The sequence below is a fragment of the Hypanus sabinus genome, unplaced genomic scaffold (assembly GCF_030144855.1).
Source record: "Hypanus sabinus isolate sHypSab1 unplaced genomic scaffold, sHypSab1.hap1 scaffold_117, whole genome shotgun sequence".
NCBI lineage: Eukaryota > Metazoa > Chordata > Chondrichthyes > Myliobatiformes > Dasyatidae > Hypanus > Hypanus sabinus.
In genome coordinates, this window is record NW_026779229.1 from 681,540 (window position 1) to 705,060 (window position 23,521).

The 23,521-nt window shown below is 43.3% G+C and overlaps 1 protein-coding gene across 1 annotated transcript; it reads right to left on the reverse strand.

Annotated features, from left to right (window-relative positions):
* Positions 1-1,274: 1,274 nt before the first annotated feature.
* On the reverse strand, positions 1,275-20,934 carry LOC132386456 (gastrula zinc finger protein XlCGF49.1-like). Its single transcript, XM_059958746.1, has 4 exons — positions 20,886-20,934; positions 16,907-17,074; positions 10,213-11,155; positions 1,275-1,278 (listed from the first exon to the last, which is right to left on the reverse strand). The coding sequence occupies exons 3-4, from the start codon at positions 10,746-10,748 to the stop codon at positions 1,275-1,277; spliced, it is 540 nt and encodes a 179-aa protein (XP_059814729.1). The 5' UTR covers positions 10,749-11,155; positions 16,907-17,074; positions 20,886-20,934.
* Between the last annotated feature and the right edge of the window lie 2,587 nt (positions 20,935-23,521).

Consider the following 23,521-nt stretch of genomic DNA (forward strand, 5'->3'; position numbering starts at 1 on the left):
TTGTGTTTTAATTCCCACAGAAGAATTCCTTGTCAAATTTAACCTGTAAAAAGATATACAAAATCCATCAGTGGGTGAAGGACAACATTTCAGATGAGATCACTTGAGAGTCAGAGAAGATCTATCAAATGTATATTTCAATAAAAGTGCAAAGAAAGGAATATGCACTGTCAAAATCATGTAGAGTATAATATTGAGCTAATATAAAAAAGGAACCACAACTCCTCTTAACTATTCATAGAAAAAAAAGACTCAAAACTTCTATTATTGAGAAAGAAAAAATCACCACTTTCCAGTATTTCCTGCTTTCGGCAAAAATCTCAGGAGCAAAATCTTCCACTATACTAATTTCAGTTGAATTGTAGATTAGTTGTCCTCTTTTTCTAGCCTCTCGGAGTATAGCTTTTTTGCTTGTATAACAATGCAAGAAAAGGATGAGTGGTCGTGGACGTAATTCAGATAAATGCCAAAATCTTGGAATTCTATGTGCGCTGTCCAGTAAAGGGTTCGCTTCAAGGATCTCACTAAAAAGTGAATGTAGCATATCTCAGAAGAATTTTAACAGGTCACCAGTTTCAGTATTTTCAGGCAAACCCGAAAATTCCTCCGGCGTGCTCTGCTGTCTAAATCAATCATTTTTTTTTTCTCGTTGTTCTTGATAATTCCAATGTGACATCATTAACTTTCTTTTCCATAGATGACATCTTCAATTCTTGTTCGTTAACTGTTTGCCTGAATAGTTACTGTGCCCTCTCAATTCGATGGGTAGTCTGTTTGAGCATCTGAAATTGAAAGTCCAAATTCTTCAGAGATTCTTGAACAGTCGAGATAGATTTGTCAAGCTTTCTGTTGGCATCCGTCATCTGTAAGCGAACCAAATTCAAGTTTCATATCATGTATTTTTGCGAAAGTAACAGATTTCTCCGATTTCTTTATTTGTTCCGTTTGTTCCATTTCAGGAAAGGTCTTGCCGCTTCTCAATTCAATACCAGATCGACTTCATGCCATCATGATTAAATCATAAATCCTTTAACAAAAATAATGAATCTCCATTTTCATTTTCAGAAACTTTTTATTGATGCATAATCTACAGCTATAAAATGATACAAAACTTCAACAAGTTGATATATATTGATATATACAATTAATAAAGCTGAAGAAAAAAAAGCTTATCAAAATATATGAAAATGAATATATATATATATATATATAAGGAAAAGAAGGGAAAAAGGAGAACCCCAACTAACTAAAAAGAAGAAACCCCACTACAAACCCTAACTACAAAAAAAGGGAAAAGAGAAAAAAAACATTAGGAATCAACTCTCAGAGCAATACATCTTACCATTATTTATCTCCCTCTCTCTCCCTCTCCCTCCCTCTATATATATATATATATATATAAAGAAAAAGAATCATTCACTGCCAATTCATCCTTATATAAAATAAAATTGGAAGGAAACCATATAAAATAGTTCAAATTAAATAATTTGGCAAAACAGCCCCATGTTCTCTCAAAATCGAATCAAGGATCAAAAGTTCTACTTCCATTTTTCTTTTCCAAACCCAGATATAACATTACTTGAGAAAACCATTGAATTAATGTAGGGACAGAGGTATCCTTCCACTTTAATGAAATAGCCCTTCTTGCCAACAATGTAACAAATGCAATTATATGTTTCTGTGAAGATGCAATACCCTGAATATGATGTGGAACTATTCCAATTAAAACAGTCAATGTATTAGGTTGTAAATTAATTTTCAGAGCTTTAGAAATTGTAGAAAACAAAGATTTCCAAAAAGATTTTAATGAAGAACATGACCAGAATATATGTGACAAAGTGGCTATTTCAGTTTTACACCTATCACAGTTATTGTCTATGTTATGAAATATTTTGGATATCTTACCTTTGTTAAATAATAACGGTGAACAATTTTAAATTGAATTAAACCGTGATTGGCACATATCGAAGAAGAATTTACTATTTTCAGAACTCGCAACCAATCTTCATTAACAAAGGTCATATGAAGTTCTCTCTCACAATCTTTTTTAATCTTTAGTGAGAGGATACCTTTTTATAGTAAACATAAATTATAAATTCTACCAATGGAACCTCTTACTACGGGATTCAAATTCAAAATTGTATCCAACAAATCAGGTTCTTGCATATATAGAAACTTAGATAAGTATTCTTGTAAAAAAAATGTCTAACCTGAAAATATTGCAGTGTATATGAGAGAGAGAATATTTGCTAATTAACTCTTCAAAAGTCATCAATCAGCCATCACAAAATAAATCTGCAAAAGAACGGATCCCGTGATTTCTCCACAGGAGAAAAATGGGATCAGTTATTGAAGGTTTAAATAAAAAAATTCGATATAAAGAACCAGACAATTTAAGTTGTTTAAAATTTTAAAAATTGTGAAACTGAAACAAAATCCGTAAGGACTGTTTAATGACTGCGTAGAGATTTAAATTTGGAATTTTAGAGAGCAGTAAATGTAGTGGAGCTCCTAATAATGAGATTAAATGAAATTGTTTGACAGCTTTTAATTCCAAATCAATCCAAGCTGGTTTTGGGCTCTTATCAAGCCAATATAGCCAAAATCATAATTGTCGAATATTAACAGCCCCATAATAGTCTTAAATTAGGAAGTGCATGACCACCATTTTTTTTAGATTATTGTAAATGATACTTATTAATTTTTGGTCCCTTATTGTTCCAAATAAAGGACGAGATAAGTGAGTCAGTTTGATCAAACTTTTTTTTTGAAAATATATAAAAATCTTTTTATGTAAAATAAAATTGGAAGGGAACCATTTAAAATAATTCAAATTAAGGAAATAGAAGATTCATGAAAAGAAAATTTTCTGAAAAATATATAAAAATCTAGGTAAAATCATCATTTTCATGGCATGGGTACGACCCATTAAAGAAAGAGTAAGTGAATACCATCCAGAAAATAGTTGTTTCATGGAGTCCATTGAAAGAACTACATTAGCTTTATAAAGATCTTTATATTTTTTAGTAATTATAATACCTAAATATTTAAAAGAATGAACAATTTTAAATGGAATATCATTATATATAAACACAGGGGCATTTAATTGAAACAATTCCCTTTTATTGAAGTTTATATCCTGAAAATTTACCAAAATCTTTGTGTTTCCAAAAGATTAGGAATTGATTCCACAGGGTTTGAAATAAAAACCAAAAGATCACCTGTGTAAAGAGAAATCTTATGTATGGTTCAATTTATAGAAATACCATGATTATTTTTAGCTTCACAGAGTTTTATGGCCAAAGGCTCCAGTACAAGATTAAATAATGAAGGGCATAATGGAAAACCCTGTCTTGTGCCCGTGAACGTGAAAAAAGGGGACCTGAAATTATTAGTAATAACTGTGGCAATAGGATTCTTATAAATCATTTGAATCCACCTATTGAAATTATTACCAAAGCCAATTTTTTTTCTAAAACTTTAAACAAATATGACCAATCAACTCTTTCAAATGCCTTTTCTGCATCGAAAGAGATAACACATTGGGGTTCCTTAGATAGAGATGAATATATAATGTTCATCAATCTCTGAACATTGGAGAAACAGTAACGGCCTTTAATAAAGCCTGTTTGATCCATCGAGGTAATCTTAGTTAAAATATTTTCCAAGTGGTTAGACATTATCTTAGAGAGAAATTTTGAATCCAAATTTAATAACGAAATAGGTCTATATGATGAACATTCAGTAGGATTTTTATCTTTCTTAAGGATTAAGGAAATAGAAGCTAAGGAAATAGAGAAGGTAAACTACCTTTCTCAAAGGATTCATGAAATATTTCCAAAAGGTATGGAGAAAGTAACCTTTCAATTTTTATGTAAAATCCTACCAAATACTCATCAAGTCCAGGAGCTTTACCTGACTGCATTAACAACATAGCTTTCTGAATTCCATGCTCAATAATTGGAGCATCAGGCATCTGTTGATCTTCAACAGTAATGTGAGTAAATTTAATCTTATGTAAAAATAAAGCCTTCATTTTGGAGGAATCTGCAGAAAGTTGAGATCTATAAAGATCAGAATAAAAATCCTGAAAAGTATTATTGATGTCTTCATCGTTACTTGATATATCTCCATTATTTTTACGAATCTTTAAACATTGTCTTTCAGCTCCAGCTGCCATTAATTGGGAAGCTAAGTGCTTATTATTTTTATCCCAAAAAATATAAAACGGACTTTTCAATTTAACTAAATATCCTTCCATAGGATATGTTAGTAATAAATTATACCGTGATTGTAATTCCACTCCTGTTTTAAACAAAGCAACACTTGGAGAGATAGCATTGATTTTATCTAATTCTTTAATTTGTTTTGAGATTTTATCTAATTCCATTCTGTTTCTTCAGTTTAGCTATATATGAAATAAACTGACCACCTAAAGTCTTTTAATGTATCCAAAATTACTAACTTTGAGACATTTCCTGTGTTATTAAAGAGAAAAAGAAATTTTTTATCTGAGCTTCAATAAACTCAACAAATTCAGAGCTTTGTTGACAAATGTTCTGGAAAACACCTAAGTGGTCTGGTAGAAGCAACATCTTTCAGTTCAAATATTAGGCTTAAAGGAGTATGATCACAGATAACAATTGCATCATATTCACATTTCTGAACATTAAATAGAAATTGAGGGTCGACTATAAAATAGTCAATTTTCGAATATTTATTATGAACATGTGAGAAAGAAAAGAGTATTCTCTATCACTAGGATGCATATCCCTCCAAATTTCAATTATGCCATAATCAATTAAAAAGGAATTAATAAGTGATGCAGAATGATTAGGGAGTTGATGTTCGGATGATAGAAACATAGAACATAGGTGCAGTAGTAGGCCATTCGGCCCTTCGAGCCCACACCACTATTCAGTATGATCATGGCTAATCATCCAACTCAGAACCCTGTACCTGCTTTCTCTCCGTACCCACGGTCCCTTTAGCCAGAATGGCCATATCTAACTCCTTCTTAAATATAGCCAATGAACTGGCCTCAACTGTTTCCTGTGGCAGAGAACTCCACAGATTCACCACTCTCTGTGCGAAGAAGTTTTTCCTCATCTCGGTCCCAAAATGCTTCCCCTTTATCTGTGACCCCTCTGTGACCCCTCATTCTGGACTTCTCCAACATCGGGAACAATCTTCCTGCATCTAGCCTGTCCAATCCCTTTAGAATTTTACACGTTTCAGTTAGATCCCCCCTCAATCTTCTAAATTCCAGCGAGTATAAGCCTAGTCTTTCCTCATATGAAAGTCCTGCCATCCCAGGAATCAATCTGATGAACCTTCTTTGTACTCCCTCTGTGGCAAGAATGTCTTTCCTCAGATTAGGGGACCAAAACTGCACAAAATACTCCAGGTGTGTTCTCACGAAGGCCTTGTACAACTGCAGTAGAACCTCCCTGCTCCTGTACTTGAATCCTCGTGCTATGAATGCCAACATACCATTTGCCTTTTTCACCGCCTGCTGTACCTGCATGCCCACTTCCAATAACTGGTGTACAATGACACCCAGGCCTTGTTGCACCTCCCCTTTTGCTAATTGGCCACCATTCAGATAATAATCTGTTTTCCTGCTCTTGCCACCAAAGTGAAGAACCTCACATTTATCCACATTAAATTGCATCTGCCATGAATCTGCCCACTCAACTAACCTATCCAAGTCACCCAGCATCCTCCTCACAGCTAACACTGCCACTCAGCTTCATGTCATCTGCAAACTTGGAGATGCTGCATTTAATTCCCTTGTCTAAATCATTGATAAATATTATAAACAACTGGGGTCCCAGCACTGAGCCTTGCAGTAACCCACTAGTCACTGCCTGCCATTCTGAAATGGTCCCATTTATTCCCACTCTTTGCTTCCTGTCTGCCAATTTTCTATCCACTTCAATACCATACCCCCAACACCATGTGTTTTAAGTTTGCACACTAATCTCCTGTATGAGACCTTGTCAAAAGCCTTTTGAAAATCCAAATATACCACTTCCACTGCTTGTCCCCTATCCACTCTACTAGATACATCCTCAAAAAATTCTATAAGATTTGTCAGACATGATTTTCCTTTCACAAATCCATGCTGACTTTGTCCGATGATTTCACTGCTTTCCAAATGTGCTGTTAACACATCTTTGATAACTCACTAGCATTTTCCCCACCACCAATGTCAGGCTAACCAGTCTATAATTCCCCGGTTTCTCTCTCCCTCCTTTTTTAAAAAGTGGGGTGACATTAGCCACCCTTCAATCCTCAGGAATTAATCCAGAATCTAAAGAGTTTTGAAAAATTATCACTGATGCATCAACCTTTTCTTGGGCTACTTCCTTAAGCACTCTGGGATGCAGACCATCTGGCCCTGGGGAGCTAACTGCCTTTTATCCCTTCAATTTACCTAACACCACTTCCCTACTAACATGTATTTCCCTCAGTTCCTCCATCTCACTAGACCCTCGGTCCCTTAATATTTCCAGAAGATTATTTATGTCCTCCTTAGAGAAAACAGAACCCAAGTTGTTATACAATTGGTCTGCCATATTCCCCATGATCAATTCACCTGTTTCTGACTGTAAGGGACCTGCATTTGTCTTAACCAATCATTTTCTTTAAAAGGCTATAAAAGCTTTTACAGTCAGTTTTTATGTTCCCTGCCAGCTTTCTCTCATAATCTTTTTTCCCTTTCCTAATTAATCCCATTGTCCTCCTCTGCTGGACTCTGAATTTCTCCCAGTCCTCAGGTGTGCCACCTTTTCTGGCTAATTTGTATGATTCTTCTTTGGAATTGATACTATCCCTAATTTTCCTTGTTAGCCATGGGTGCACTACCTTCCCAGGTTTATTCTTTTGCCAACAGGGATGAACACTTGTTGTAGTTCATCCATGTGATCTTTAAATGCTTGCGATTGCATATCCACCATCAACCCTTTAATTATCATTTGCCAGTCTATCTTAGCAAATTCCTGTCTCATACCTTCAAAGTTACCCTTCTTTAAGTTCAGAACCTTTGTTTCTGAATTAACTATGTCACTCTCAATCTTAATGAAGAATTCCACCGGATTATGGTCACTTAACCAAGGGGCCTCGCACGACAAGATTGCTAACTAACCCTTCCTCATCGCTCAATAATACTCAGTCTAGAATGGCTTGCTCTCTAGCTGGTTCCTCGACATTTTGGTTCTGAAAACTATCTCACATACATTCCAAGAAATCCTCTTCCTCAGCACCCTTACCATTTTGGTTCACTCAATCTATATGTAGATTGAACTCACCCATTATAACTGCTATTCCTTTATGGCACGCATTTCTAATTTCCTGTTTAATGCCATCCCAAACCTCACTACTACTGTTAGGTGGCATGAACACAACTCCCACCAGAGTTTTCTACCCCTTAGTGTTACGCCGCTCTACCCATATTGATTCCACATCCTCCAGGCTAATGTCTTCTTTTCTATTGCATTAATCCCCTCTCTAACCAGCAACGCTACCCCACCTCCTTTTCTTCCCTGTCTATCCCTCCTGAATATTGAATATCCCTGGATGTTGAACTCCCATCCTGGGTTACCTGGGAGCCATGTCTCTTTGATCCCAACTATATCATATTCATTAATAACTATTTGCACATTCAATTCATTCACCTTGTTACAAATGCTTCATGCAGTGACACACAAAGCCTTCAGCCTTGTTTTTAAACACTCTTAGCCCTTATACAATTATGTTGAAAACTGGCCCTTTTTGATTTTTGCCCTGGATTTGCCTGCCTGCCACTTTTACTTTTCACCTTACTACTTTTTGCTTCTACTCTCAGAAGTGTGAGGTGGTACATTTTGGAAGGTGAAATCTCCAAGGCAGAGTACAAAGTAAATGGCAGGATACTTGGTGGTGTGGAAGAGCAGAGGGGTCTGGGGTACATGTCCACAGATCTCTGAAAGTTGCCTCACAGGTAGATAGGGTAGTTAAGAAAGCTTATGGGGTGTTAGCTTTCATATGTCGAGGGATAGAGTTTAAGAGTTGCAAGTTAATGATGCAGCTCTATAAAACTCTAGTTAGGCCACACTTGGAGTACAGTGTCCAGTTCTGGTCGCCTCACTATAGGAAGGATGTGGAAGCATTGGAAAGGGTACAGAGGAGATTTACCAGGATGCTGCCTGGTTTAGTCAGCATGCGTTATGATCAGAGATTAAGGGAGCTAGGACTTTACTCTCTGGAGTGGTGGAGGATGAAAGGAGACATGATAGAGGTATACAAGATATTAAGAGGCATAGATAGAGTGGACAGCCAGCACCTCTTCCCCAGGGCACCACTGCTCAATACAAGAGGACGTAGGTTTAAGGCAAGGGGTGGAAAGTTCAAGGGGGATATTAGAGGAAGGTTTTTTTTACTCAGAGAGTGGTTGGTGTGTGGAATGCACTGCCTGAGTCTGTGGTGGAAGCAGATATAGTGAAATTCAAAAGGCTACTAGACAGGAATATGGAGAAATTTAAGGTGTTGGGGGGATATATGGGATGCACGGTTTAAGGGTTGGCACAACATTGTGGGCCGATGGGCCTGTACTGTGCTGTACTATTCTGTGTTCTATAATCAGCTGCTTCATCAACTGCCAAAGCAGAATCGGCTTGCTAAGCGTTCCCCTGAATTGCACTTTGTAAGAGAATATGCCAACCCTCTCTTGGCCACTTTAAACTCTGAGCAAACTTCTCAAAATGCCAGAAGTATTTATCAACCTCTACCTCGTCAAATGGTGGTACCAATTTAACTTCCTGACTGGCCTCAACTTATCACTAGAGTCTAACGCTAGACCCCTTTGCTGCAATCTCTCTATCTTTTCCAGCTCAAACAGCCCGTCTTACTGCTTCCTCCCTCTGTTTTTCTGCCTGTCTAGTTTCAAGCTGCCTCTGCCTTTCCGCAGCTTCCATCTTTAATTTTTTCTCGCTTGTCCTGGAGCTCAAGCTCACGATGTTTACTTTCAGGAAACACCTCCAACTCCTCCACTTTATACACACCCTCAGATACATAATGTTCAGCTATTACCCTCTGCATCTGTGCCCTCCTCATTGTCGATTTCCCCTTAGCAAGTTTGAACCTTCTAGCAGTACTCAACAACTCAATCCTTCTGGTAACTTCTAATGCCTCAGATGTTGGTGCTTCCAGACATCTATCAACATCCGTTGCTGCTGATTTTCCACACACAAATAAATCAAAATCAAATTTCCCCAATGAAATCGATAACTAATCAATACACCCCCAAATCTGTTCATATTCTGGTTGCAGGCCCCAATTTTATTCTGAATTGTTACGCTTTAGAAACGAACCAGCAGCAATGGACTACACCTGGAGTCTGTTTTTGATGTTAAAACAATCTTTAATACAATCCACTTATAATATAGTAACTTAAGAAAGATAAACAAAAGTTAAGTGTCATGTGTATATATGTGTGTAAATATAACTCCCAAACTATTCTCGGGGGAAACAAGGCTTGGAGTCTTGAGATGGTAAAGTATGAAAGTTCAGTTCAACCATGGAATAGGTGATGAGAGAGATATTTGTAATTCAGGGTAAATGTCGAGAGAAGGCAATTATGTTGAATTCCACAGGTTCCATGGTGGTAAAATGAGAGAACAGTCGCTGTAGATTTTATCTGTCATCGTTCCAAATCCACATACGAACTATCACCGAAAGTGACTTGGCACAAGAGGTATCGTCAAGTGAATTACCACACCACATCTAGGCAAGGGTTAACACATCAGTGGTCTTCACAGAATACCCCAAAACAGATCCACTCCTATGGATCAAACAAGGTAACAACCACACATTCGACGTTTCCTGAATCGATAAGTAACCCACCCTTGTGGGCATAGGAAAATTCCAAACAGAGACCCTTGCCCACTGGTTCCCTGGTTTCGATCCTTCCATTTTTCCTCCTTCATCCCCATCTGACTCTGAGTGTCTGTGTCCTCGGTTAAAACTAAACAAGCTGCGAGCGATGTAAAAAGGCTGCAAGTCAAACTGATTCACCTTCTTCATTTCTCTCTCTCTCACTCTCTTAAAGTGACAGTCCACAGCAAACAAAACCTAGAGATTCATAACAAAGGCCACTCCCCATTGTGAATTGACTGGTGTGCCAGTAGTTGGGGACTGAATCCCTTCCCACATTCTCAGCAGATGAATGGCCTCTCCCCAGTGTGAACTTGCCGATGTCTCTGTAAGCTGGAACAGTGAGTGAATCTCTTCCCACAGATTGAGCAGGTGAATGGTTTCTCTCCAGTGTGAACTCGCTGATGACTCTGTAGGGTGGATGACTGAGTGAATCTCTTCCCACATTCTGAGCAGGTGAATGGCTTCTCCCCAGTGTGAACTCCCTGATGTCTCAGTAGAGTGGATGACTGAGTGAATCTCTTCCCACATTCTGAGCAGGTGAATGGCTTCTCCCCAGTGTGAACTCGCTGATGTCTCTGTAGGCTGGATAACTCAGTGAATCCTTTCCCACATTCTGAGCAGGTGAATGGCCTCTCCCCCGTGTGAACTCGCTGATGACTCTGTAGGTGGGTTAACTGAGTGAATCTCTTCCCGCAGTCCGAGCAGGTGAACGGCTTCTCTCCAGTGTGAACTCGCTGATGTACCAGTAGGGTGGATGACTGAATGAATCTCTTCCCACAGTCCGAGCAGGTGAAAGGCCTCTCCCCGTAGTGAACTAGCTGGTGAGCCATTAGATCAGATGACCGAGTGAATCCTTCTCCACAAATTCTTCAGATGACCAGCCTCTGCCCAGTGTGAACTGACTGGTGTGTCCACAGATGGGAAGACAGACTGAACCCCTTCTCACACACAGAACAGGTAAATGGCCTTGCCCAGTGTGAACTTGCCGATGTACCTTCAATTGTGATAACCAAGTGAATCCATTCCCACTATCTGAGCAGGTGAATGGCCTTTCTCCTGTGTAAAATGACGGGCGTGCCAGTTGGTCAGATGACCGAATAAATCCCTCCCCACAGTCTGAGCAGGAAGGATGGTCGATTGAATCCCTTGCTCCACTTCTTAAATATCTGGACAGAGACAGCAAAACTGGTGTGCCAAGTTTGAGATTCCTGGAGACAAATTCCTTCTCATTTTTAACCTGTAAAAAGATTTTCAAAATCCATCAATGTGTGTAGGACAACATTTCAGATGAGATCACTTGAGTTGCCAAGGTTTGATTTGGTATCACACGGTTACAGTGAGGTTCAAAACAAGCTGGACAGAGATATCATCTCCTGACTGTGCACAGTGCTGGTATCTGGAATGACCATCAATTCTCTGATGCTCTTCCTGTCTCTATAAGAATGGGGCATTTCTGCCGTCTCCAATTTGTACCCTGGCTCAGTTTGACTCTCTCCATTGGTATTATTCCCTCTTCCTCCTGAGCTGCATGGGTCCTGGCCCCACAGGAACTGGAACAGTCTCATGCAAATAGTCTTTCTTGATGTGCAGCTGGGATTTTCTTTTATGTATTATTAACGTAAAGTGCCACAGTTTTAACGCCATATAAAAAATTCCTGCTGAGGTGAATGGTTGGTCCGCACAGCTGTTAAAAGGGCTTAGAGTGAATTGTTGTAATATTTCAGGTTCTTCTAGAAATGTACAACACAGAAACAGACTAAAATAATAGACAGGGATGGGGGTAAGGGCGTGGGGCAGGAGTTTCAATGGAGGGCAGAGAATTGGATGTTCATGCCGGCAGGTAGGAGGCTACCTAGGCGGGAGATAAGGTATTGCTCCATCGACCTGCGTTTGGCCTCATCTTGACGGTAGAGGAGGCCATGGACAGACATGTTGGAGTGGGAGTGGTCTGTGGAATTGAAATGTGTGGCCACAGGGAGATCCCGCCACTGCTGGAGGACAGAGCGCCTGTGTTCGGCGAAACGGTCTCCCAGTCTGCGGCGGGTCTCCCCAATGTATAAATGGCCACATCGGGAACACCGGATACAGTATATCATCCCAGTTGACTTGCAAGTGAAGTGGTGCCTCACCTGAAAGGACTGTCTGGGGCCTGGGACTTCATTAACTTCGCCTCCAACTTTCACCCCACCCTCAAATTCACCTGGTCTATTTCCGACACCTTCCTCCCCTTTCTATATCTTTCTGTTTCGATCTCTGGAGACACCCTGTCCACCAAAGTCTACTACAAAGCAAATAACTCCCACAGCTACCTAGACAATTCCTCCTCCCACCCTGTCTCCTGCAAAAATGCTATCCCTTTATCTCAATTCCTCCGCCTCCGCCGCATCTGCTCTCAGGATGAAGCCTTTCATTCTAGGACAAAGGAGATGTCTTCCTTTTTTAAAGAAAGGGGCTTCCCTTCGTCCACTACCAACTCTGCCCTCCATCGCGTCTCCCGTATTTCACGCACCTCTGCCCTCACCCCATCCCCCCGCCAGCCCACCAGGGATAGAGTCCCCGGTCCTCACCTATCACCCTACCAGCCTACAGATCCAACGAATAATCCTCCACAACTTCCGCCACCTCCTACGTGATCCCACCACCAACCACATCTTCACCTTCCCCCCTCTCTCGGCTTTCCGCAGGGATCGCTCCCTACGCGACTCCCTTGTCCATTCATCTCCCCCATCCCTTCCCATGGACCTCCCTCCGGGCACTCATCCCTGCAAACGGAAGAAGTGCTACACCTGCCCCCACACTTCTTCCCTCACCACCATCCCAGGCCCCAGACTGTTTGAGGAGTCAGGGTATTTATAAAGCTTTGCAATTTGCATAACCTGTCCTAACGATGACTGTGAACAAGCCATTGTCCTAACAAGCTAATTCAGGTCTAAGACCTTGGTAAAATTTAACTGAGATCTCAAATCTCTTGGGGTGCCCAAACTTTTCCATGGTGCTCCTTTCCTTTTTTTTTCCCACTCTAAAATTGTACAAAAACAGAAATAATGCACTAAACTCCTGATGAAGGGTTTCAGTCTGAAACGTTGTCACTACCTCCTCCCATAGATGCTGTCAGGCCTGCTGAGTTCTGCCAGCATTTTTTGTTTTTAATAATACACTAATCTTGCTTAAAATGTTGAAAAGAATGTTTTGTCTTTAATTTTATGACTTTTGGAGACCAGTTCACCCTCTACTCACTTAACTATTCACAGTAACAGGAAGTTTGACCTGTGGTGCCCAGCCGTTTGCATACCACTGTATGGGATGGGGTGGAGAGCGCGGGGTGTGATGGGAGAGAGGGGGAGGAGGAGGAGGAGGACTGACAGGGAGCGAAGAGGGAGAACGCGTGGGGTGAGTGGCAGATTTAGAGGGTGAGAAAGAGGGGAAGACAGTGTGGGATACGGGAGCCAGCAGGGAGAGTGTTTGAGAGAGGGGGGAGGGTGGGATGTAGGGAGAGAGATAGAGAGGTTGAGAGCCGGTAATGGAGGCGGTTACAGAGTGGCGGAGGTGAGTGAGTGAGAGACAAGTTTGATTGAGGTGCGTGAGAGAGGAGGAGATGGAGAGGGGAAGACAGAGGGTGACTGATATTGAGAGTGGGCTGGCGGGTGATAGGGGTAGGGACGGATTGTGGAATGGGAGAGAGAATGGAAGAGTAAGAGAAAGATGGAGAGATGCAGAGGGAGAGAGTGAGAGAGAAATGAAAAGAGGCATGACAGAGTGAGGAGATGAAGAGAAACAAGAGCGAGGAGTACGATTTATTACTAGAGGGGTAGAGAGAGTGGCAAAAAAGGAGAGCGCAAGGAAAGGGGTGAAAGAGAGTGGGAGACTGGTCAAGTAGCAGTGTAACTGAGAGGGATAGGGAAGAGGGATGATTGAGAGGGGCGATGATAAGGAAGGGGTGAGGGAGAGTTGAGACAGTGAGGGAGAGAGGGAGCAAGAAGGGAGGGCTGGAGTAGAGGGCCCTATGAGGAAGAGGAACTGTGAGGAGGGTGTGGTGAGGGAAATGGGGTAAGTAGCTAGGGGTGAGGGAGAAAGGCGAGGAGACTGTGTGTCTGATTACAATTATTAGACTATTTATGCAGTCCCCAGTTGCAGGGACATTAATCACGTCTGTTCACAAGTCACCGAACAAATCCACCGTGGGATTACGGTTCCATGCTGGGAATTATGAGTGTGAGGGCAGCTTGCTGTTCTCGGTGTCGGATGTGGGAGGTCCCAGAGTCTCCTAGCTTCCCGGACGTGCACATCTGCACCAGGTGCGCTGAGCTGCAGTTCCTAAGGGACTGTGCCAGGGTACTGGAGCTGCAGCTCGATGACCTTCGTCTGGTCAGGGAGAGTGAGGAGGTGATAGAGAGGAGTTACAGGCAGGTGGTCACACCGGGGCCACGGGAGGCAGACAGGTGGGTCACGGTTAGGATGGGGAAGGGGAAGAGTCAGGTACTAGAGAGTACCCCAGTGGCTGTACCCCTTGACAATAAGTACTCCTGTTTGAGTACTGTTGGTTGGGGGGGTGGGTGGAAACAGCCTACCTGGGGGAAGCAACAGCGGCCGTGGCTCCGGCACAGTGTCCGGCCCTGTAACTCAGAAGGGTAGGGAAAGGAAGAGGAAGACAGTAGCAATAGGGGACTCAATAGTTTGTGGGTCAGATAGGCGATTCTGTGTAAGCAGTCAGGAGACCCGGATGGTAGTTTGCCTCCCTGGTGCCAGGGTCTGGGATGTTTCTGATCACATCCAACATATCCTGAAGTGGGAGGGTGAGGAGCCAGAGGTCGTGGTACATATAGGTACCAATGACATAGGTAGGAAAAGGGAAGAGGTCCTGAAAGGAGAATATAGGGAGCTAGGAAGGGAGTTGAGAAGAAGGTCTGCAAAGGTAGAAATGTCGGGATTACTGCCTGTGCCACGTGACAGTGACAGTAGTAATGGAATGAGGTGGAGGATAAATGCGTGGCTGAGGGATTGGAACAGGGGGCAGGGATTCAAGATTCTGGATCATTGGGACCTCTTTTGGGGCAGGAGTGACCTGTACAAAAAGGACGGATTGCAATTGAAACCTAGGGGTCCAATATCCTGGTGGGGAGATCTGTGAAGGCTACTGGGGAGACTTTAAACTAGAATGGTTGGGTGGTGGGAATCAAATTGAAGAGTCTAGGAGAGAGGAGGTTAGTTCACAAATAGAGAAAGCTTGTAGACAGTGTGAGGAAATCTAGGACTAATGGTGCATATTTCCCTGAAGGAGGAAGCTCATGTGGTGGTGAAGAAAGCTTTTGGTATGCTGACCTTTATAAATCAGAGCACTGAGTATAGGAGTTGGGATGTAATGTTAAAATTGTACAAAGCATTGGTGAGGCCAGATTTGGAGCACTATATACAGTTCTGGTCACCAAATTATACGTAAGATGTCAAGAGAGAACAGAGATTTACTAGAATGTTACCTGGGTTTCAGCACCTAAGTTACAGAGAAAGGTTGAACAAGTTAGGTCTTTATTCTTTGGAGCATAGAAGGTCGAGGGGGGGACTTGATAGAAGTATTTAAAATTATGCGGGGATTGATAGAGTTGATGTGGATAGGCTTTTTCCAGTGAGTGTAGGGGAGATTCAAACAAGAGGACATGAGTTGAGAGTTAAGGGGCAAAAGGTTAGGGGTAACATGAGGGGTAACTTCTTTACTCAGAGAGTGGTAACTGTGTGGAACGAGCCTCTAGTGGAAGTGGTAGAGGTAGGTTCGATTTTTTCATTAAAAAAAAATTTGTATAGGTATATGGACAGGAAAGGAATGGAGGATTATGGGCTGAGTGCAGGTCAGTGGGACTAGGTGAGAGTAAGCGTTCGGCACGCACTAGGAATGCCGAGATGGCCTTTTTCCGTGCTGTAATTGTTATGTGGTTTTACCGCGTACGATTCTGGTCTCCATATCCGACAGCGGGGAGCTTTAACTCATATGGGGACCAACTGCAGCTCAACCCCAGCTGATGCGGGTGTTTCTCCTGTTCAGGTGGCGGTGAGGAAGGGGTTAATCTCGGGTTTGTGTAAATCGAGGGCTGATTGCTGTGGGAAAGGGGTGGGACCGAGCCGGACAGCTGGAGGCTCCGGGCTCTCCAGTCTTGCATCCCTGGTTTTAGTTTTGCACCGTGTCGGGATCGCGGGATCAGTTTGTTGTGGTTCCCCAAGCTGGGAGGGTGGACGTGGGTGAAGGGGGCCTGTCTATGTGTCGGTGTGGGGTGAATGGTCAGAAGGGTGTGGGGCCACTGGCGGGACAGAGAGTGGTTGGGGTACTGTGGGTGATATGACGTGGGTGGATGGGCAACGGGTAAATTACGTTGTCAACGAGGGTGGAACTGGTCCAGTGAATCAGACAGCTCAGCTCGCGTGTCCTTTCAGGAGGCCACAATTCTCTCATCATCTTAATCACTGACTAATCTTCCTGTTAACATTGAGTTTGTTACAGAGCCCCAGAGTCTGGGAATGGCTGGGTGGTAGGAGGCAGAGGGTGATGGTGAGAGGCAGTTTCTTGGACTCGAGTTCCATGCTTAGTGACGTTCCCTGGGGTTACACCCATTGCTACTTGTAATCTATGTCAATAATTTGGTTGAGAAAGTACAGGGTATGGGTAGAGAGTTTGCAGCAAGTTCAAACAAATACTGTTTTTGAAAGACAGTCAGTAAAAAAACTCCCCTCTCTTTCCCTCTCCCCACTCAGATCTGACCAAAAGCTACTTCAGAGGATGCAGGATCTTTTACTGAGTAACCACTGTGAGGGAATGGGAGTGGTTTCAAAGGGCCGGGCTGCTGGAAGCACATTACCAGACCTGGATTGATTGCAACTGGGTCTGACAGAGGCATAACTGGTTCTGCTGGGCACATTCAGTCTCACTCCCAACTATTTCCTCCCTTCCTTTGTACAGGTATGTAATGTCTAAAGGACCAGTGTTTGAGTAAATGAGACTCACCAAACTTTCTCCTGACTGAATCACTGGAATCTCCGAGTCAGATGGGTCCTCTCCATTCGGTGCTCTCAGTCCTCGGGCTGGTTCACTTGTTGCTGTTCCCTCGTCTTCAGTCGTGGTTTGCGTCCAGTTGGGGTTTTCCTTCCATGAAACCTCTCACCACTGGTCGAACTTTAAACAGAGAGACAATGAAGCACATTAATAATGAAAAGGAGAACTAAACATTTCTGTGTAATGTTACTAAGAACAAAACTCACTGAAATTTAAACACTGAAGGCAGATGTAATGATCTCAGTAAACAATCTTTTATTGTCCCTCACATGTCACAGACGATATGGGATAAGAAGGAGCCATCATTCAGTCACGGTAAGACATACGACACAGGAACAGAATCAGGTGATTCAATCCATCTGGTCTGTCCACCATTCAACCAGGGCTGATTTTTATTCCAACAACATATTCCTGCCTTCCTCCTGTAACCCTGAAGCTACTCAGCAATCATCAGTATATTAATCTTCACAAATATACCCAAATGGCAGCCTCAACCAACCTCTGTGGCAACAAATTCCACAGATCAGACATCTTTTGGCCATAAAATGTTTCTCATCTGAGTTTTAAGGGGAAGCATCTTTATTCTGAGACTGTGTTTTCAGATCACAGACTCTGTGTCTAATGGAAACATCCTCTCCATGTCCACTGTATCCAGGCTTTTCAGCATTCGGTAGGTTTATTAACCATACATCCCTCCACCACCCCCACCGTCCCTCTCAACACCATTGAGCACAGGTCCAGAACCATCAAATGCTCCTCATTCATAACACCGATCGTTCCTGAGATTATTCATGTAAACCTTGTTAGGAACACTGTACTGAACACATTTCCAGGAAAAACAGAAAAATCGGTTCCAGGATAATTGACAGGGAAAAGATGTGCTTTCATTACTGTTCTACTATCACATGTGCTGGCGCGTGGCCAAGTGGTTAAGGCATTGGTCTAGTGATCTGAAGGTTGCTAGTTTGAGCCTTGGCAGAGGCTGCCTGTGTGTCCTTGAGCGACGACACCGGTGCCAAGCTGTGTGTGTCCTAATGCCCTTCCCTTGGACAACATCGTTGGCGTGGAGAGGGGAGACCTGCAGAGACTCTAACGGAGGCCTACAAATTATCACAGCCATTTTCATTTCCAGGTTAAAACAGGTCCATTTCATGAAATATAAACCAAGAAATAAAAAGAAACTGGAATTACCAGAAAGACTCTGCAGGTAAGGAACAGCTTACAATACAATTCAATTAATAATATTTCATCAGATTCAGTTCAAACATTTTCAGTTTTTAGTGCAGATCCCCAGCACAGCTGCCTGATTTCCACTGTGTGATTTCCAAACACAGTTTGAACACCAGACTCAGGGACTAGTTCTACTGTTGTAAACACGGAACAGCCCGTTTACTCACAGCCTCTCCCTGTGAGGATGGAATGGGAACTCATCCTCTCTTCAGACTGGCAGTCATTGCTTCCAAAGGAACTCCAGAAACAAACATCTGATCCCAGACCAGAAATACTCGATCAACACCTCACAAGCCCAAACAGCTCGATCCCTGGGTCCACTTTAGCTGGATTAAAAACTATGATATCCCAGGACCCAACCACTCAGAGTCACACAGCTTAATCTGCCACTCACCGACCCTGAGAGTCTCACACATCGTCCCCACATCTCACACTGGGTAGTGCAATCTAGGATTTCCCCACAACCAATGTCCAGCTGCTTGAAATTTCTGCTTCATTGCAGGACGAGCATCCGGCCCCTTCTGTAGAAGCTCAAACCAAAGTCAAAGCTAAAACACCAGCAGTTCCATTTGCCTGGAAAGCCGATCACAGGATTAGAGCCCAAGCACCAACTCTCCCAGTACTCTTTGCTGCCAGCAAAATGCTGCAGTGTGTCAGCCCGTCACTGTTCATAAACGAGCACCTCCACACCAATGCACAACAGAAATGGGACCTGATGACCCTCCGGCATTCCAGCTAACAAAAGCCGATTCTGGAAATGACTCAGCGAGGCCAAAGGTACAAAAGAACACTTCACAATGAAGACAGAGATTGGAAGAAAGATTGCTGATATATAACATTGAGGAGGTGGGATACAGGGTGGACCGAAGATGACCCAGATGGGAGATGTAAATCACTGAAGCAGGAAGATGGGTTTAGGAGACTGCACAGAGATTGATCAAGATGAGCAGAGATAAGCAGATGGAACCAGGTGGGAGAAGGGATCATACATTCAGAGGTGCAGTGCTACCAGAGCTCACCGGACAACTGCTCCGATACCTCTGTAAAAAAGTCAAAATAAACAAGCGGGTAATTTAACAGCAGCTACATATTAAATAGAGGGAATTCTACGGAAGCAGGGGGTTGGGAAGTGGGGGTGTTGGCTGGTGGGGAAAAGTACCACTAATAACATTAGGATATTTGATCGTTTTTGGTTTAATCCTGGAGCTGTGACTGTTTTTTATTTAGGTATTTGTGAAATTCCTTCTCGCTCGACCCATTGTCCAAGGAAGCTGGGAAATACCTGTACAGAAGTGCAAGCATTTCCCTGCTCTTTCCAATGGGTACCATTGGATTCCAGGAAGCAGCTATATTAAGCAAGGAATGAACATAGAAACCCAAGTTTAGAAGTTGAAAACAATGAAAGAGAAATTCACTGCTCGCTCATCTTCTTCCTGATTTTGATCAAATACACAAGCTAATCATCCAAAATCCTCTTCTACACCAGGATAAATTTAGTTTTGTTTTACAAGCTAAATGGAAAAAAAAAAACATTTCTGGGCTATAAGGTAGTTTTACGTCATTTCAACTATCATTAATAGCGGATCAACCCCTTGGCCTCGCTCCACCAACTGTAGCTAATGGGAAAGAGGCTCTTTTTCTCTTTGTGTTGATAGGAAAAAGAGTAATTTAGTGAGGCAATGAATGAGATGAAATGCATTTCCAAAACTCCCAAATGGTTGCTGTCCTCCCGTTAACATTTGTCACTTCCAAACAACGATATTTTCTATTTGTATAAATGCGATAATAATTTATGTAAAGATTCAAACTTCTTTAACTTTTTATATATTTAAAGACTAAACAGGATCTGTAAAGGTCGAACTATGTAACACCCGACGTGTGAGGAGATTGTATCGACACTCACAGATACACTTCCCGTCCAACCATTTCTGCGAGAGAAATGGTACGAGGCAGATTTACCAACCCACCACTTTTGAGAATAACATTCAGCAATATTCGTGGCTTTTGCAATAGTTCATCAGAGTTTATTTTTTCATACTTGATTACTTGGTTCCAATTTAGGTGGCTAAAATTGTAAAAAATGAATTGCTTTATTTCTGTTATTTTTATACCTCTGAGGAACACTGCTAAACGCTGCAGGCCCTGCCGTTTGCTCTGACTCAGTCGTATTAGTAAGGCTACATCTATGGTGGATTACTCGCTAATCCTAAAGTAAACTTTTCTCAGTAACAACCCTTTGGCTTCTAAGCAAACAAAGTTATTTTACTTGCTTGATAATTATATTTTATGATAATTGGTTAAGTGCAACAATGCAATATTTTGTCATATTATTAAATTAAGTATTATATGTTTAATTTTACCAGTTATACACTGAAATGTAATGATAGGCTGTCATCTTGTTAATGTCACTATATTTCTGTGGAGCTCTGGAATTCATATATTTCTTTCACCTTGGTTTACTGCTTGCCATTATAGGAAGCCCTATATATGTCACATCCAATTTGTGCACCTGCTCATTGCACGTATGGGGCAAGGCAGTTGCTCAGTAAATGAAATGAGCATGTACACAAATTGGATATCACAAACTGGAAGTGATTGATAAGTTTATGGCCTAAGGTGGAAGGAGTCAATTTTACAAAACCTAGCAATTTTCAATTATCTGAAACAGAAATACCACAAAAGTTATTAACTTCAAACTTACTGCATATTCACTCAAAGAGTTGAACTACACGTGCAGGCACCGAGCGCTGTATAACTTCAGGCCTTCCAACTTAGGCCACGAACTTATCAATCAAACCACCACCCCCCCCCCCCCCCACAGCTCCGGCAGCTACACAACACCGGGATCATTCCCGACTCATCCCTGCTCGAATCGGAGAACCGCCAGCAACAGCGGCACTCGGCACCGCGCATGCGTTCAGCAGGCGTTTCTCCGCAGCACCACCGATGGCCGGAGGTCTGCACATCGTCTCCGAAGGCCGGAGATCTGCACAGCGCCACCAGTGGCTGGAGATCTATACAGCGCCACCAGTGGCCGGTGGCCGGAAGGACAACGGAGAGGTAAATCACAAACACGACAAAGTCTGTAGATTCTGGAAATCCAAAGCAACACAAACAAAACGCTGGCCGAACACAGCAGGCCGGGTAGCAGCGGGAATGGAAATCAGAATGAAAATGTTTGGACACCGGGAACTCCCGCACGGAGCGGATAGTTCAAAGGTTAGTTTATTATTAGAGCAGCTATCCATAAATAACACTGAGTTTCTGTTTCTCCATAGAACCACGAAACAAAGAAAGAGCATGAAAGTCGCTCAGGAAGAAAAATCAAACTCCCACCCCACCCCCCGGTTCAAGAAGAACGGGATCCCAATCATCAAACCCCAAAACCCACCCCTCCGCACAAAAGGGAACAATAACATCGAGTCCCACATAAAAAAAAAACACTCCTACCCCGCACAACTGCGGTGGAGCCGGTGTCACCAGTGTAGAGGCGGCCGCATCGGGAGCAGCGGACACAACGGGCGACCCCGGAAGATTCACAGGTGAAGTGTCGCCTCACCTGGAAGGATGTTTGGACAGCGGAGAGAGTTCGGCCATCCGGCCCTTTCATTGTGACACCCCAAACTCCACGTCAAATCCGTCCAAACGAATCTGGGTGAATTTTAATGACCAATATATATCGATCAGCTGTCTGAATGATCCCCTGACTCTGAGAGGAAGGGGTATCTATGGTCCACACTGTCAGGGTGTTGAGTTTACCAGGAGACAAAGACTGCAGGGACGAAAGGTTTTCTGTTGGCTAATACACTGTGTGTGGACCCCGCTGGCAATTCTGGTGTTGTGACCCGAATCGGGACAAACACCACGCTGCCCACTCCACCAACAACACGGCACAGCCGGACACATAACAGGGGACTTTACATCCAACAACTCTGGATTCAGTGATGAAACCCGTGATTAATGTTGTTGTCCCACTGAAAAGTCCATTAAGGTGCTTTTAAATGCCTGCGCTCTCCCACAGGTGACGTCACATAGCTCCTACCCCCCCACGCGCCTGACGTCACACATGGGCTCCCCACACCGGGATCTGCCCTCACGTGCGCGGTGTCTTACGTCACCCACGCGCTGCTGTGCACAAGCTTCATCGGTTTAACGGCTGGGCTAATAATCACGTGACCAGCCCCTCTCCCACCGCTGTCAACAGAGGATTCAGGAGCTACGTTATTCCCATTGGTGCGAAGCGATGTCAATCACTGGTTACAACCAGTCACGGAGGCGGAAAAGCCGGGGCGTTACCCCGCTGAGTACGTCTCCCGCTCAAGCGCCGACCGCCTCCTCAGAGCGGAGAAAACCTCAAAGTAAAAGTCCGCTTTCTGATTTATTTCCATTTCCCTCCGAGGGCAGTTGGGGCGTTTGTGAAGCGTCTCCTGCGGCCGGAGTCTGATGTATCGCTGAGAGGTAGGAGGAGACCGCTCGGCCCGTCGGTTCGATGCCGGTTCCCCGGGGAGGGAGGGATTTTATTGAAAGGATGAAGATGGTGTGAGAGGGGGCGGACAGGATGTTTGTCCCGGTGGGGACAGGAGGGGCTTATCTGTGGAAATATCTGAGCCCACGGTGGTGTCGAGCAGAGGGATTCACCACATGGGGGGCAAACACCGGCAGACTGTTGCCCTGCAAGCGGGGCCAATGGTCCGGGCAAAGTGACAATTATTTGGGCTTTGTTGAGATTGTACCTGGAATATGGTGTAAAATCCCGCTCCCCACACTAACACGGGTTTACAGACCAAAGAACAAACTGCCGGAGGAACTCAGTGGGTCGGACACCATCTGTGGAGGGAAATGGACCGTCAACATTTCGGGCCGAGACCCTCCCTCTGGACCGAGAGTGGACGGGAAATAGTCAGAGAAAAGAGGTGAGGGGTGGGGATGCGGCAAGAGCCGGGGAGTGAGAGGTGGATCCAGGTGAGGGGGGAGGTGGGAAGGTGGAAATAGTGACAGGGGTGGGAGGTGAGTGGTTGGGGCAACACGGGGCTGAAGAATATGGAAATTCCATAGAGGATTAACAAAGAGGTTAGAGAGTATTTGTTATAGAGAGTGCAATGAAGATTCACCTGAATGATCCCTGGTGTGGTGGGGTCATCATATGAAGAAAGATCAAATGTGATAACCCTTTCATTTAGAGTATCGAGGACTGAGAGGTGAACATTGACATGCACAACTTCATTACCGGTTGAACTAGGGATCCCAGTCTCTGAAACAGGGGGTGAACTGCCCGGGACTGAGATGAGGGGAATTGTTTCCACTCTGAGGGTGGTGAATGTCTGTAAATCCCCACCA

Excerpts from the sequence above, each read along its gene's own strand:
- LOC132386456 (XM_059958746.1), bottom strand. The coding sequence starts at position 10,748 with ATGGCTCACCAGCTAGTTCACTACGGGGAGAGGCCTTTCACCTGCTCG.